The 14,485-nt window shown below is 48.1% G+C and overlaps 1 protein-coding gene across 1 annotated transcript; it reads left to right on the top strand.

The window, feature by feature from the left end:
• On the top strand, window positions 1-14,396 carry LOC127005535 (zinc finger protein 708-like). The gene is made up of 2 exons (XM_050874462.1): window positions 1-148; window positions 9,594-14,396. The coding sequence occupies exon 2, from the start codon at window positions 10,889-10,891 to the stop codon at window positions 11,975-11,977; it is 1,089 nt and encodes a 362-aa protein (XP_050730419.1). The 5' UTR covers window positions 1-148; window positions 9,594-10,888; the 3' UTR covers window positions 11,978-14,396.
• The last annotated feature ends 89 nt before the right edge of the window (window positions 14,397-14,485 follow it).

Here is a 14,485-nt window from a genome sequence, read left to right as displayed (position 1 = left end):
GTGTAAGGGGCAGCTGACGCGCCTGTGAAGACCTCACCAGGGCTCATGTGAGCGACTAGATCGCCGCGGCCCTAAACAACAACAAGTGTGACGTGACCTGCTGGGCCTTGGCAGTTTCTCGTGGAGGAGGAGCCCCGCGGCGCCTGGGGTGAGTGTGCGGGTGCCGGAGGTGTGCAGGAGGGCGGGGAGGGGCAGTGCCTCAAGGGCACGGACGGCAGTCAGGCACTTAGCTACAAGATCACAGTCGGCAGGGGAGGAGGACACAAGTTCATGCAATGCAGCCTGGCTATCGACAAACAAGTAGACATTTTTGTGCAAAGCTGCTACAGTGTGGAGAGCCTCAAGGATGGCATACAGCTCAGCCCGGGTCGAGGACAGGTACCCCGGCAGCCGCCTGGTAACCTCAATGGCAGTGTACTGGGTGGGGGAAGCGTAATCCCGGATAAACACGCCACAGCCCGACCTGCTGCCATCTACGGAGCCATCACAGTACACATGGACAGCCCGAACACGGGGGTACTTGGACAGTTTGACCATGAAGTGATCCTGGAGGACATGGGGAAGCCAATCACGTTTAGGGAAAGGTAGTTGTTCAACGTCTACACTGACACGATAGGGAGGCCAGGCAGGTTGGGCCGGGGAGTAAACTAGGCCTAAGCACGCTTCTAACACACCCGTCTCTGTTAACATGAGATAAATTTTCCTAAGGTAGGAGGTAACAGGAGCCCTGGAGTCACGGTGCAGAGTTACCAGTGCCTGGTGAAGGGGCACTGCACCAGCACGAAGCAGGCGGCTGACGGTGCGACAAGTAATTTCCCAGATTCTGTCCACAACACGAGGCAGATTCAGTTCTGCCCTCATGACCTCAAGTTTTGCAGTTCTGGGGCACCCCAGAATGAGGCGCATGGCCTCATTTTGAATAAGTTCCAAGGGGTGAAGTTGTGCCGCACAAAACTGTACCAAAACAGGGGCAGCATAATCAATGAGGGACCTGACGACAGAAAGGTAAAACATCCTGAGGACAGGGATGCCGACTCCAAGGCCCCTGTTAGCCAAAACCTTAAGAGGAGCTAACCTAGGAAGGCAGATGTTCTGAACATGAGTGACGCTCTGCACAGATTTCTGGAAGCTGACAGGGGTGCCTAAGTACTTGTATGTAGGAACTCTAGCTAAAGGAGTGCCATTAATGCTGGGAAGATGAGAAACACTCCTCCCACTGGCTTGAAATTTCGTCTTAGTTTCATTGATGACAAGGCCCATTTGTTCACACAGCGCTGACAGCTGCTCCAAAGCTAAACTGAGAAGAGCAGGACTGCTGCATTGCACAAGGATGTCATCTGCATAGATAATGACCTGAGTATTGCCCGGAAAGGGCCACCGAGCAATTTTGTCCATTAAAATGTTGAAAAGCATGGGGCTGAGGACACCCCCTTGCGGTGTGCCCAGCTCAAACACTTCCTCCGTGGAGGTAGCACCCTGGAAGACCACTTGCGCCCTCCTACCATACAAATAGTCCCTGATCCAGCTTAAGAGTCTTCCACGGACACCCTGCAGAGTGAGTTCCTCCATTATGACATCCTTGTTGGCCCTATCAAAGGCCCCTTTTAAGTCCACAAAAGCGCGACAATTCACGTCTGGATTACTATTAACAAAACAGTCACTTGTGGAACGGCCCTTCATAAACCCATGTAAGTTTGGGGAGAGCCGGTCCCCCAGCTTATAGAGAAGTCTGTTCAAGATCACCCGCTCTAACAGTTTACACACACAGCTCGTCAGGGAGATAGGGCGAAAGGTGCCATCACCCTTGGGGATGGGAACGATCAATGCAGCTTTCCACGGAGGGGGGAGGCAACCTGCGGCAAACGACATGTTGAACAGGTCAAGCAGGGGGTTGTCACCTTGCACAACGAGTAAGGCATTAAGAATGTCGTAAGTCAACCCGTCGTGGCCCGGGGCTGTCGACTTGCCATGTTTGACGGCAAGAAGGAGTTCATCGTGGGTAATGGGGACACATGTGTCATCCAGAAGTGTGACGTGGTGCTGAACGAGGGCCATCCGCCGCTCCCTGTGGCGGGCAAGTTCGGCCTGGTGTTGTGCAGGGAGACCACCAAGGGAGGAGGCCCTCTGCCACTGGCGCATCAGGTCCTGGGCCCGGCCCGCAGGGTCAGGGTCACTCACCAGCCGTTTGGTCCTCCCTCTCACCCTGTTGACATGGTGCCAAACCTCCCGCAGGGAGCGGGTCTTGCGACGCTGGCAAGGAAGGCGACCCAGTGTCGTGACCGGCCTCTTGTCTGAGTTCAGTGAGGTGGCGCGCAAAAGCGACCATGGCATCGCTGGCAGCCCGATCGGCGGGGTCCTGCTGCCAGCGCCGCTGGTACGAGGCAAGGGTCCGCTGACAGTTGGAGACAGCCGGTTCCGAGGCGTAGGTCTGCAGGCGGCGCTTGGCGGGCCTTGAGGCCCTGCCAGCTGCAACAAAACTCGACGGTGTCCAGCAGGCCGTGGTACAGCGAGGCGGCCGGTAAAGGATCCCTTCACAGTATGGTACCACGCCCCGACTTCGGGAACGAGGTGCGGCATCCGGTCAGCAGGGACAGCCAACCGCTTCCGGGAGACAGCAGGGGCAGGCTGGATCGGGATGGTCGTCTCCAGGGCAAAGTGGTCACTCAGCAAACACCTGGAAATAAGGGTCTGGGCAGTAAAGCTGGCATGTTAAAAGAGTGACATAGTCTAACCTGCCCCCTGAACATGTGGGCACATTATCCCCGTGAGGACAGCCGTCTCGGAGGCATCAAGGAAGGCCTTCCAGCGGACACCATTGACATTATTGGTGCGGTGACTACCAAGATCTCGGTGGCGAGTTAAGATCCCCCACAAGAACAGTCGGCTCCTCATGAACATAATCAGGAAAGTTAGCAAGATTTAAAGCCCCCGCATGAACATACGTGTTAACAAAAAATAGGGTTTCACCCATATGGAGTAAAGAAACAGTGATATATTCAATGCCCTCATTAATACCCATGTCCTCAAAACTATTGCCGTCCCCTGTCTGACATACGTAGCCATCCCCCGGGTACTGCCTGCTGCGCCATCTAAGACATATAAATCATACCCCCTCAGGTCCGACACCCGTGGCCCAACCTCCTGAAGAGCAACGATATCTGGCCTATGAGTGATGACATAGGAGTGAAGGTCAGTGAAGCGGGCATGTAGCCCGTTGACATTCCAAGTTAAGAGGCGGACACACTCACTGGTCAGGAGGGGGTGGTTGCCGGTCAAGGAGTGGGGTGATCCGATGATGGAGCTCAGCCACCTGCTGAGTCAGGGAAGCAAACTGCGCCAGCAGCACCTGGAGGGTGGCCTCCCACTGCAGTGGAGGATCAGCAGGTGAAGGTGAAGGACCCGTCTGGCCATGGCGAGGTTCGGCCGTTCCCTCGGCAGCTGCAGTCACCACAGCCGGTGGGGTTGCAGGGGTGTTCTGCATCTGGCCCGCAGGGGGAACCACACTGTCCCCACTATCGGCGTCCATGGCCTCACCAGCAGACGGCAGGGCAGGGCACGGGGCCGGGGCTGAAGCTGGAGCAGGGGCCGGGATGGAGGAGAGCTCACGCACAGGCGGGGGCGTGGAGACTCGCTGCTCCAAGGCCGCCACCCTGGAGATCGTTGCAGCTAGCGTCTCCTGCAGCTGGGTGACTGCAGCGAGGATTTGATGGAGGACAGGGGTCGACCCAGCGACAGTGGGGGGACTGGCAGCTGGCACAGGGGGAACGGTAGGCTGCGGCTGGGGTGCCGGAGCAGGAGTCTGGCGAGGCACAGGGGTGGCAGTGGATGAAGCTGGGGCAGCAGGGGCGGACGAGCCCGGCAAGGGCGGAAACTCGGACGTCGAGGGAGCCCCCCGGGCCCAGGCCGAGGACTGAGGGAGAGGAGCAGGGCGGAACACAAGCCTAGGGCGGCCTTGCTGAGGGTGGTGGTCAGGCGCTGCGACCTGAGATGGTTTGGGCTTCACCGGGCAGGAGTGGTAGTGGGCCTTATGCTCACCACCACAGTTGCAGCACTTACGGGGCACGATTGTGCCCGCCTGGATCTTTTGGAGGCACAGAGCTGATTTGTGCGTGCCTGCACAATACTTGCACCGAGGGGCCCATCTGCAGCGCCACTCCTGATGGCCCCACCGGCAACAGTGTCGGCAGATGTCGGGCTCCGCCGTGTAGGGCTCCACAGACTTACGACCCACCCCGAGGAGGTGCACCTCCGTCGGGACGTGGCCAACCACCGCTCCAAGAAGCTGCGGGCGAGGGGCCGTGCCCGCATACCTGCGCTTTAACCACAGAAAGTTGTCTGGGGTCTCAATGAGGTTGGCATTCATGTAGAGCGGCACATTGTGGATGATGACTGTGCTGCCGCTCCGCTGCATTTTCGACCAAAACTACGTCGAGGAACCCCTCAGTGAGGAGCCGCTTGTAGAAGGCGACGTCGTCCCTGACCGTGAGATAAGGTCGGAGCCTACCCTCCTTGAAGAGCGGCTCCAACTCACCGTGCTGCTTCAGTAGAGATGCAAACCACGTGTATTGCTGGGCTGGTGTCAGCCCGGCCTCGGCGGAGAAGTCTAGGCGGCGGCGGGTGGGTTGGCGCGGGGCCGCGGCTGGGTGCGTGTCCTCCAGGGGCACCTCACCATCGACCAGGACAGTTTCAGAGCTACCAGACTGCACACCCTCCATGGGTGCGGTGGCAGCTTTAACAGGAGAGGCAGTACATGTTGTACATCCATCCTCCTACTTTTTCTCCATTTGTTCCATGCCTTCTCCTTATCCTGCTTGGCATCTACACACTTTCTATTGTACCACTCTTCTCTTGATTTCTGGCCTTCTTTCATCCTTGGTACCCACTTTTCCACTCCTTCTTTGTAAATCCTTAGAGAGATAGCCCATTTTTCCTCCACCTTATCAGCCTCAAAAAAAGTATCCCATTGTGCTTCCTCAAAATGTTTCCCAAGTTGTTCAAAATTTGCCTTATTAAAGTTAAACCATTCTTTCCTGTAGTCCTCATTCCTGATTATTTTACCTCCTTCTCGTAATATGTACTCGATAAGTACGTGCTCGCTCTTCTCTAAAGGGCTCTTATAGTTCATCTCCTCTATGATATCTGGCTCCCTGGTGATTATCAAGTCCAATCTAAATGGCTCGTCTTCTCCTCTGAATTTTGTATTTTCCTCCACCCACTGTGTGAGGACATTATCTATAACCAATTCCAAAACCTTGTTCCCCCATGAAGCTTCACTTCCTTCTATTGACCAGTTTTCCCATGACACTTCCTTACAATTAAAATCTCCCATTATCAGAATCTTATCCTTCTCCAGAAATCTCCTTAGGCAATCCAATGTATCTTCCAGCTTCTTCTTGTACAATTCTTCTGTCCATGAATTGGTTTTTGGAGGGACATACACCACTACGATATTTCTGCATCCTCCCCTTTGCAGTCTTATTCCCACACTCAAGACCTCCGCTTCCCCTTCGTGACACCCTCCACTGTCCATTCTTTTTTCAACAATAGCATCACTCCTCCTCCTTGTTTATTTTCTCTATTTCTCATCCATGCATTATATTTACCATCCCCTAAGTTAAATGCATCTATACTACCAGTCAATTTGGTTTCCATAATCTCCATAACATCTGGTTTTTCCTTACTCAGGTAATCTCCTATTTCTAACATTGACGATATTAACCTGTTCACATTAGTGCATGCCACCTTCAAGCCATCTCCTCTTCCCTTCTGTTCCACTTCCTTAGGTCCATGTCAATCACTCTCCAGAAAAACTTATTTTTCTCCTCTTCTCACCTTGCTTCATTCTTTTCATTGGCTTGATTCTTCAAGTCTCTTATCGTGTTCCTTTCCTCCACACTTCTGTCCTTTCTTACCCAGACTTTTTTGCAGGTCTCTGTTCTTGCTAACTCCCATGATTTTCCCACCACTTCTTCTGCAGCAGCTTTTTTTTTTGTTTTTTTTTTTTTACACATCACTGCCTATTGCGCCGGTAGGCTTCTTTCCGGTGGGGCCTGATGGTCGGCCAAGGCTTCTTCCCGGTGGGGACTGATGGTTGGCCCAGCCCGTTCTGGCGCAGGCAAGTGTTTATAGTGGCGCCATCTTGCATTGGCTCATGCTGCCCTCCCGGAGTTCATCTTTAATCCTTGAATCTATAGTCCGGGTTGATAGGTAGTCTTCTGGACAGCATGTGGATAGTTTTGAGCCACTCGGCAGCGGATGAAAAATCCCAGCTTGGTGGCGGGGATTGAACTCGTGTCCTCCTGAACGCGCCGCCATCACTCTGTCGACTCAGCCACCGCCCACCCTTGAGACCTAAGTCTAATTTTTACTGGTCGTTGGGCTCCTTCTTCATACTTTCCAAGCCTGAATACTTCTTTGATCTCCCCTACCAGCCCATGACCTTCTTCCTGAATTGCTACAATTACTTGTTCCACTGCCTTCCTTACTTTCTTTTTCCTTGTATGTTTGATTGGCATGTGCTCTTCATTAAGCCCACCACTACTACAGACTTCTTTTTTTCAACCGTGTCCCACACTATTTCTGTTTTTTCTTTTATCACCTTGATCACTTTTTCAGTTATTGCTTCATCCTTAGCCTTGACTTGCTACTCCACAATTTTCTTAAACCTAACATTCTCCTTTTCTTGTTCCTCCTTCCGGACTTTATGCATTTCCTTTAATTCCTTGACTTTAACCTCTGTATCCTCTGTCTTCTTTTCATTCAACGTTACCTGCTTGTACAGGTCATTGTATGCATTTTTCCATACATTTTTCTCCGTCTTTAGGATGTCAACCTCTGTCTCCAACGTCCCCATTCTGTCCTTCATTTTCTTCATCTCCCTTTCCAAGTCAATAAGTCTCCTTCTCAACATTATGTCTTGGTCTCTGTGCCTCTCCACGTCTTACAAGAAACCTTCAGAATCACTGTCCCTTGTCTTGGCTCCGCTGCTTACCGGTGTAAACAAACCCAGCGGGGGCGACGATGCTGTCGCCCCCGCCTCCTCCTCGCTCATTATTCAGTGTTATTCACTGTTCTCAGCCTTTAATACTTCAGGACAGCACAATTACCACCTAGCACGGCTCACACCTTAATTTCCATGTCTAGGGTTGAGTTCCCGCGCAGCTTGATGACAGTATGAGGACGCGTCAGGAGTTCAGCTGTGTCCGTCCACCATCTTGGTGTGTGTGTGTGTGTGTGTGTGCTCTGTAGTATGCATGTGGAAGAGGAACCATTTTAAAACTTAGAGTACTGGTGTGCGGGTGGCCGCCCCAAGTTTCCTAAATATCGTGATGTATTATTCTAAACACTACCAACACTCACAAACACTTTGCTATTTTCCATTACACTTAATTCCTGGAATGATAGATAAGAATCTCTAGTGGTATAAGTACGTCCTTCAACTGAATGGGAACTACAAGGATTAAAATATTTCAACAAGTGGCCAAAAAACGACATACCAAAATGTAGTTGAGACAGAAAGTACAGACTTAACAAAATTGCCAGCCATTGTTTGAACTAATGTAACTGAGGGATGGGGGATCATATAAAGGGAGGAGAGTGAGATGGCTAGCTAATGCAGTGACTGGGTGCGGTTGGTTCAAAAACTATTCTCTGGCTGGGACCGTCCAAGAGGACCTCAAGAGAGTCTACTGGCACTACAGGCAACACCAAGAAAAAAAAATGGAGTTGAGGGTAAGGGGGGCCTGAGTCGGAGTCACAACTTTAAAATTTCCCAGAGTCGGTGTCGGAGTCGGAAATTTTTAACACTGACTCCACACCCCTGATTGAATGAGAAATATATCACTGGAAAAAAGACTAAAAATGTGATTTTTTTAATCGTTCGACATTTTTCAATTATAAGTAAGTAGTAGCACAAATTGAGAAAAACTCAAGAAAACCAAAATACAGAAAAATTTCCTAACACTTAAAAAGTATGAAATTCAAGCTTTTGAAATGATGAATCATTTAGATATTCTATAATGCATATTTGGTAATTTGTCCAATGCTGTAAGCTAATAGATAATAAAGTAGGTGCGAGTTATATTTTTCCAAAAATGCAGACTGATTTTTTTCAGTTATGAATCAAGCTATGGAGCTGAAAATGACTGCAGATTTTTTTGGCATATTCAAATGCTTCACATAAATATGACCATGGCAATACATGGTAACTGAGAAATGGTGTGACGCTTCCCTTAAATTAGCACGGTTGGTATCAAAGGCGGTGGCTGGGTGGTTAGCATGCCGGTCCCGCATTCGCCGCGTTGTGGATGATGTGGGTTCAAATCCGCTGCTACCACCTGAGATTCTTTAAATCACTGCCAAGTGGCCCAAGACTACCCACATGCTGTCCTGAAGACCACCTATCAGCCCGGACTGTAGAGGAACTGTCAAAGGGATATCAAAAATGAGCTCCAAGGGACAGCATGAGCCAAGAATAGATGGCGCCACTATAATCCCATCCCTTGCCTGCTCAGTCCACTATAAACACTCGCCTGCGCCAGAACGGGCTGGGCCGACCATCAGGCCCCACCTGGAAGAAGCCTTGGGCCGACCATCAGGCCCCACCGGGAAGATGCCTACCGGCGCAATAGGCAACGTAAAAAAAAAAAAAAAAAAAACTTGCCTGCGCCACGACGGGCTCAGGCCGACCACCACTCTTCCTTATGGCTATTTATTACCCACAAATAATGGAAATACATTTCAGGATAAATGATAGTACGATGAAAGAGAAGGTTCTTGCCCTAGGCCAGTGTTTACGTTATGACTACGTATATGTACTAAATGGCTTCATTACACATTCTGGCTAGAGTCAGGACAAAAAATAAACCAAGATAGCTTACAATAAATGAGTTAAAGAGTGACATTTTTTTGTGTGTAGACTAGCCTAGCACTTTGCAGTAGGGTGAAAAAAGTCTAGCCTTAACAAGCCTTAAAACTATCAAGCTTACAGCTTTGGTCACTGGATGTTCTTCGCTTACGTGCAGTTCCGACTTAATTTTGTTATGATTTTCGCTTCAAATTTATTTAGGCTGGTTCAAAAGACACATTTATCAATAAATATATTATTGCATTAGTTTCTATCAGTGCAATCTGTTACCTTGAAACTTAAAAGGGTTTTGATAGGAATATGTATAAAGTTGATTTCATGCATGTTAGAACAAGTTAAGACTTGGCCGTTGAGTGTGCAGCACCATCACCCAAGCAGTGATACCAAGTCTGTGTGTCCCTCCGCAGGATTATCCCTGCCAGCTCTTGTGACACCGTTTTTTTTTTTTTTTTTAACCCCCCCCCCCCCCCCCACACACACACACACACACACTCCCAAGTAGTCATTCCCGAGAATAATCAGCTACCAGAATAACTTGAAACGTATTATCAAAACCTATCAGAAAAAACAGTGTAGTCCTCGTAAATAATGTAAGAGCAGTGACATCATCAACACACTCTATTCGCCCTACTCACCAGCCTGTGGCTTGCCTTGGGTGCACCCACCACCGCCCCGCTCCCTCCAACCAACTTCAGTTTCCTTACTGGACAATTTGTTTCTTTTTCAGCACACGACTGTGTCCCATTGGCCCCACTGGTGCTAGTGTTGAAGTGGGGCTGTGGGACAGGTGCTGTGCTCAGCACTTCCGTCCTTGCTGCCGCTGATTTCAGGACTCCTTTGTGTATCCCATCCCTTGCCTGCTCAGTTGGACACTGAGTGTGGCTTTGAAGGAACCTCGCTGCCTGCTCCAGCATCTCTAAGGTTCCTGCAAGACCAGCTGACTCCTCACATCCGGAGTAGTGTTGCAGTGGAGGCTGCAAGGCAGGGCAGCAGCTGGAGTGGCTGGGATCAGCAGGAGCAGACTGCTACTGGTGTGAGCTTCAGGAGGGATCAGAAGCACCACCACTGCCACCACCTCCGCCACTACCAACAACAACAACAACTGCTGGCCTCTTCATCCACAAAGGGGAAAGTTTGAATTTCAAAAGTGTGAGAAGATCTGAGAGTGAGAGCAAGTTTACCAGCCAAAGCCAAGAGTGTGGGAAAAGACATTCCTGGAAGGATGACCTCAACAAATACACCCACACACTCTGCTGTAAGACCTCATGCAAACCGGGAGTGTCAAAAGGTTTAGTAATAAGAGTAACCCCCAAACATCACACCCTTAAGTTACGGTTACACTAGTCAACGAAATGCTTGGAGTCCAACCTTAAACAGCTGTCCATCCAATTCTGTCTTTGGACGAGTGGTTAGACGAGTCCAACCTTGTCGTAAGGGTGGCGGAGAGAGAGAGAGGGGGAGAGGGGGAGGGAGGAAGGGTAAGGTAAGGAGGGGAGGGACGGAGGGAAGGGAGAGGGTGGTAAGCCTAATAACATTCCAAAGCACCTCTTGGGGTTGAACCTTTTCCAGGAGATCGTGAATAACTTCAGTTTTCCACTCCATCACGGCGAGAACAGTTCAAGTTATGGCGCGTAGGGAGAGGAAATGTTTACACCGCAACGGTAGTCAAACAATTGTCTGCTTATTGCCACTATATACATTCTATAGAATTTCATTTCTATTTCAAGATATTTTTATACTAATAAATACTTCATCTCTTATGACTGAATAAGCTGTATACTTTCTTTTCAAATATGTCATAAATATGAATACTGTATAACATAGATCTTCAGTTTTCTTCCCTTGGATGAGATCCAAGGGAAGGAGTACAACGCTACTGGGCGAGGTATCTTTCCTCCAACCCTACGCTCGGATTCTAAACGAAATCCTCCAACCTTGGATGAAATTCAAGCGAATCATTGGAATCCAACCATTTCGTTGACTAGTGTAACCGTAGCTTTACACGCACTGGTGAAGGAAATCATGAGTAAAGTTGGTAGGAAATGTTTCACTCGGAAGAGTCACCTCAACACACACACCCTTACTCACACTGGTGAAAGAAATCATAAATGTGAAGTTTGTGGGAAATGTTTCACTTGGAAGAGTCACCTCAACAGACACACCCTTATGCACACTGGTGAAAGAAATCATAAATGTGAAGTTTGTGGGAAATGTTTCACTCTGAAGAGTAACCTCAACAAACACACCCTTACACACACTGGTGAAAGAAATCATAAATGTGAAGTTTGTGGGAAATGTTTCACTCAGAAGGGTAATCTCAACAAACACACCCTTACACACACTGGTGAAAGAAATCATAAATGTGAAGTTTGTGGGAAATGTTTCACTCTGAAGAGTCACCTCAACAGACACACCCTTACACACACTGGTGAAAGAAATCACAAATGTGAAGTTTGTGGGAAATGTTTCACTCGGAAGAGTGACCTCAACACACACACCCTTACACACACTGGTGAAAGAAATCATAAATGTGAAGTTTGTGGGAAATGTTTCACTCAGAAGGGTAATCTCAACAGACACACCCTTACACACACTGGTGAAAGTGAAAGAAATCATGAGTGTGAAGTTTGTGGGAAATGTTTCAATCAGAAGAGTAACCTCAACACGCACACTCTTACACACACTGGTGAAAGTAATCATGAGTGTGAAGTTTGTGGGAAATGTTTCACTTGGAAGGGTAACCTCAACTCACACACCCTTACACACACTGGTGAAAGAAATCATAAATGTGAAGTTTGTGGGAAATGTTTCACTCGGAAGGGTAACCTCAACTCACACACTCTTACACACACTGGTGAAAGAAATCATAAATGTGAAGTTTGTGGGAAATGTTTCAGCCAGAAGAGTCACCTCAAGTCACACACTCTTACACACACTGGTGCAAGTAATCATAAATGTGAAGTGTGTGGAAAAAGATTCAAACGGAAGGGTTCATTGGACTTGCACATCTTCAGACACGCTGGTCATAAAGGATTCAAGTGCGATGTTTGTGAGAAACGTTTCACGACTAAGTATGAGATTGCCAAGCACATGAAGGTCCACTTCTCCTGAGGTGCTGTGCTGATTCAGTTCTGCTGTGTGTGGGAGCACAAGTGTTTGTTGCAGTGGTGTTAGAGGCTGTGTGTAGCACAGAGAACAAAAAAATAATCATCTATTGGAACAAATGGTGACTGTGACAGCTTGATCTATTATTCACTTTCCAACTTAGGCTGCATGTGGTTGGTGGGTCCTGTGAAAGGTCTGATCTTTTTGGTGATTGTGCTGGGCTGGCTGTTGTGGCCAGGGCTTATTACCCAAATGTGTGTGTTACCGTTACCGTTGACGAGGCTTCAGGCCCCGGTCCACTGCCAGCTCAGCGCTCCACAGGGCCATCAACATTATGACAATAATGTTAGCACTGAAAGTTGTCCTCAGTCCTAATGTTTGTAACGTTGTAGGATTTAGTGAATAAGTGAGTCTTCAGTGCTTCTTTAAGGTTGCCAGATTGCCACTGCTCTTAACGTCCTCGGGTAACTCATTGTAGAGCCACGGGGCACTCTTCTCAAATGCTCTGAAACCCAGTTCCAGGTTGACTCTGGGCTCATAGAGTCTAAAGTACTGTTCTGCACTGTGTCTCAGTGGCATGGCGGTGTCCAAATGAAAATCCTGCAGTAAATTTCTCATATATCTAGGTTTACCAAGTCATGTTGCCTGAAAAGTCAGACACATATTTTGTAGACTATTCGTGCCTTAATGGGTAGCCAATGTAAGTCTATCAGTGCAGGTGTTATTCTCTCACGTGGTGGCAGACCCTTTATTAGCCTTTCAGCTCTGTTCATGACAAGTTGTAGTTTCTTCAGCAGATATTTAGGGAAGCCATAATAAAGATAATTACAATAATTCAGCTTACTACTTACATGATTATATACAAGCATCTTCATGGTCTTTTCATTCAAGTATTTCTTGACTAATGAAATATTTCTTAGATGGTAGCCTGCTGTTCTCACTACCTGGTTGATCAGTTCTTTGAATGATAGAGTACAATCACTTATCACACCTAGGTCTTTGGTTGCCTTTTTTACAATCATAGTGTCATCATTAATCCAAAGAGTGGAGGTATCTAGCCTCCTGAGATACTTATTCTTCCCCACTATCAGGCATTCAGTTTTGTCCTCATTCAGCTTCAATTGTTTAAAATTCATCCATTTCCCAACATCATCCATATTTCTGCTCAGCTTATCTAAAGTATTTTCCACGTCACTTAGTGACAGCTTGAACTGTGTATCATCGGCACACAGTTTAAAATCAACTCTGTGCTTTCTTAGCAAATGTGAGAGTCCAGTGGTATACACAGAATAAGATTGGACCCAGTACACCTCCCTGAGGGACTCCTCTGTTTATAAGTAGAGAACGAGTTACCTATTTGCACACAGTATGTTCTGTTCTCAAGGTAGCTCCTCAGACAGTCAAGTGCACCACCCTCATTCCAATGGTTTTACAATATTGAAGCAATAAACTGTGTTCCACCATGTCAAACACAGTACTTAAGTCTAACAAAATCAGAACACCATACTTCCCTTCATCCACGAGTACAAGTAAATTATTTACCACTGAACAGAGAGTAGTTTCTGTTGAGTAAAGTATCTTAGATAGAAATGTCAAGTTGGATACTGGTCTGAAGGAACTTAAACACTGTGGATCCAGTTTACCCTTGACTATAGATTTCACGATCGCCACTTTCTCTCTCTCCGGAAAAACCTTGTATTCAATACTGATGTTAACCATCTCTGTCATAATATTTAATAAATCACTAAAGTTTCCGCTCTTAATGATGTCACTTATCGGGAAGGGATCATTATCACAGTACGTCAGTGTCACCCTGTGTACGATAGATTTCACCACAGCCACATCCACTTGTTGAAAGCATGTTAGCTTAATTTCAGGGACCAGTGTTTCCAAAGTGGGTCCATGGTGACCATCCACTTTAAAGTTCATGATAACATTCTCAATTTTCTTATCGAAAAAGTCTACAAACATGTTTGCCTGTACGTCGTCTGGAAACCCATCCGGTAGCTTTTTAACTTCTTTGTTTCCAGTCAAACTATCAAGCACTTTATATAGTGTATTGATATTAGGCCCTGCCTCCATTAATAGTAATAATAAAGTGTATATGGTCTCCGCAGCCGCTAAGCTTAAAATGTTCATATTATAAACACATTGTAAAGAACACGTACAAAATAACAGGGTTGGGGTTCTGGGATCTAACACATCAGTGGGAGGTTGGAATGATGGTGGTGGGAGGGTGGAGTGCAGTGTGGTGGTGGCAGGGAGGGGGAGGACATCCTCTTCCAAATGGTGGCAAGGTGTTAGTCCCAGGTCATCCTTGGGTCAGATGCTGATGGCAGGATGTAGGTAGACCAGTGGGAGGTAACTCTGGCCACAGACTGAGCATTGCTGTGCCATATCTTGGGCTTGCACAACAGCAGTGTCATCACTTCCTTCTCTCCATACACTTCCGTCTGCTCATTCTTCCCTCCCCTCCTCCTCTTAGCTGTTCCGCCACCCTGCAACCCCCCCCCC

The sequence above is a fragment of the Eriocheir sinensis genome, chromosome 30 (assembly GCF_024679095.1).
Source record: "Eriocheir sinensis breed Jianghai 21 chromosome 30, ASM2467909v1, whole genome shotgun sequence".
Lineage (NCBI taxonomy): Eukaryota > Metazoa > Arthropoda > Malacostraca > Decapoda > Varunidae > Eriocheir > Eriocheir sinensis.
This window is presented reverse-complemented; position numbering and strand designations above follow the sequence as displayed.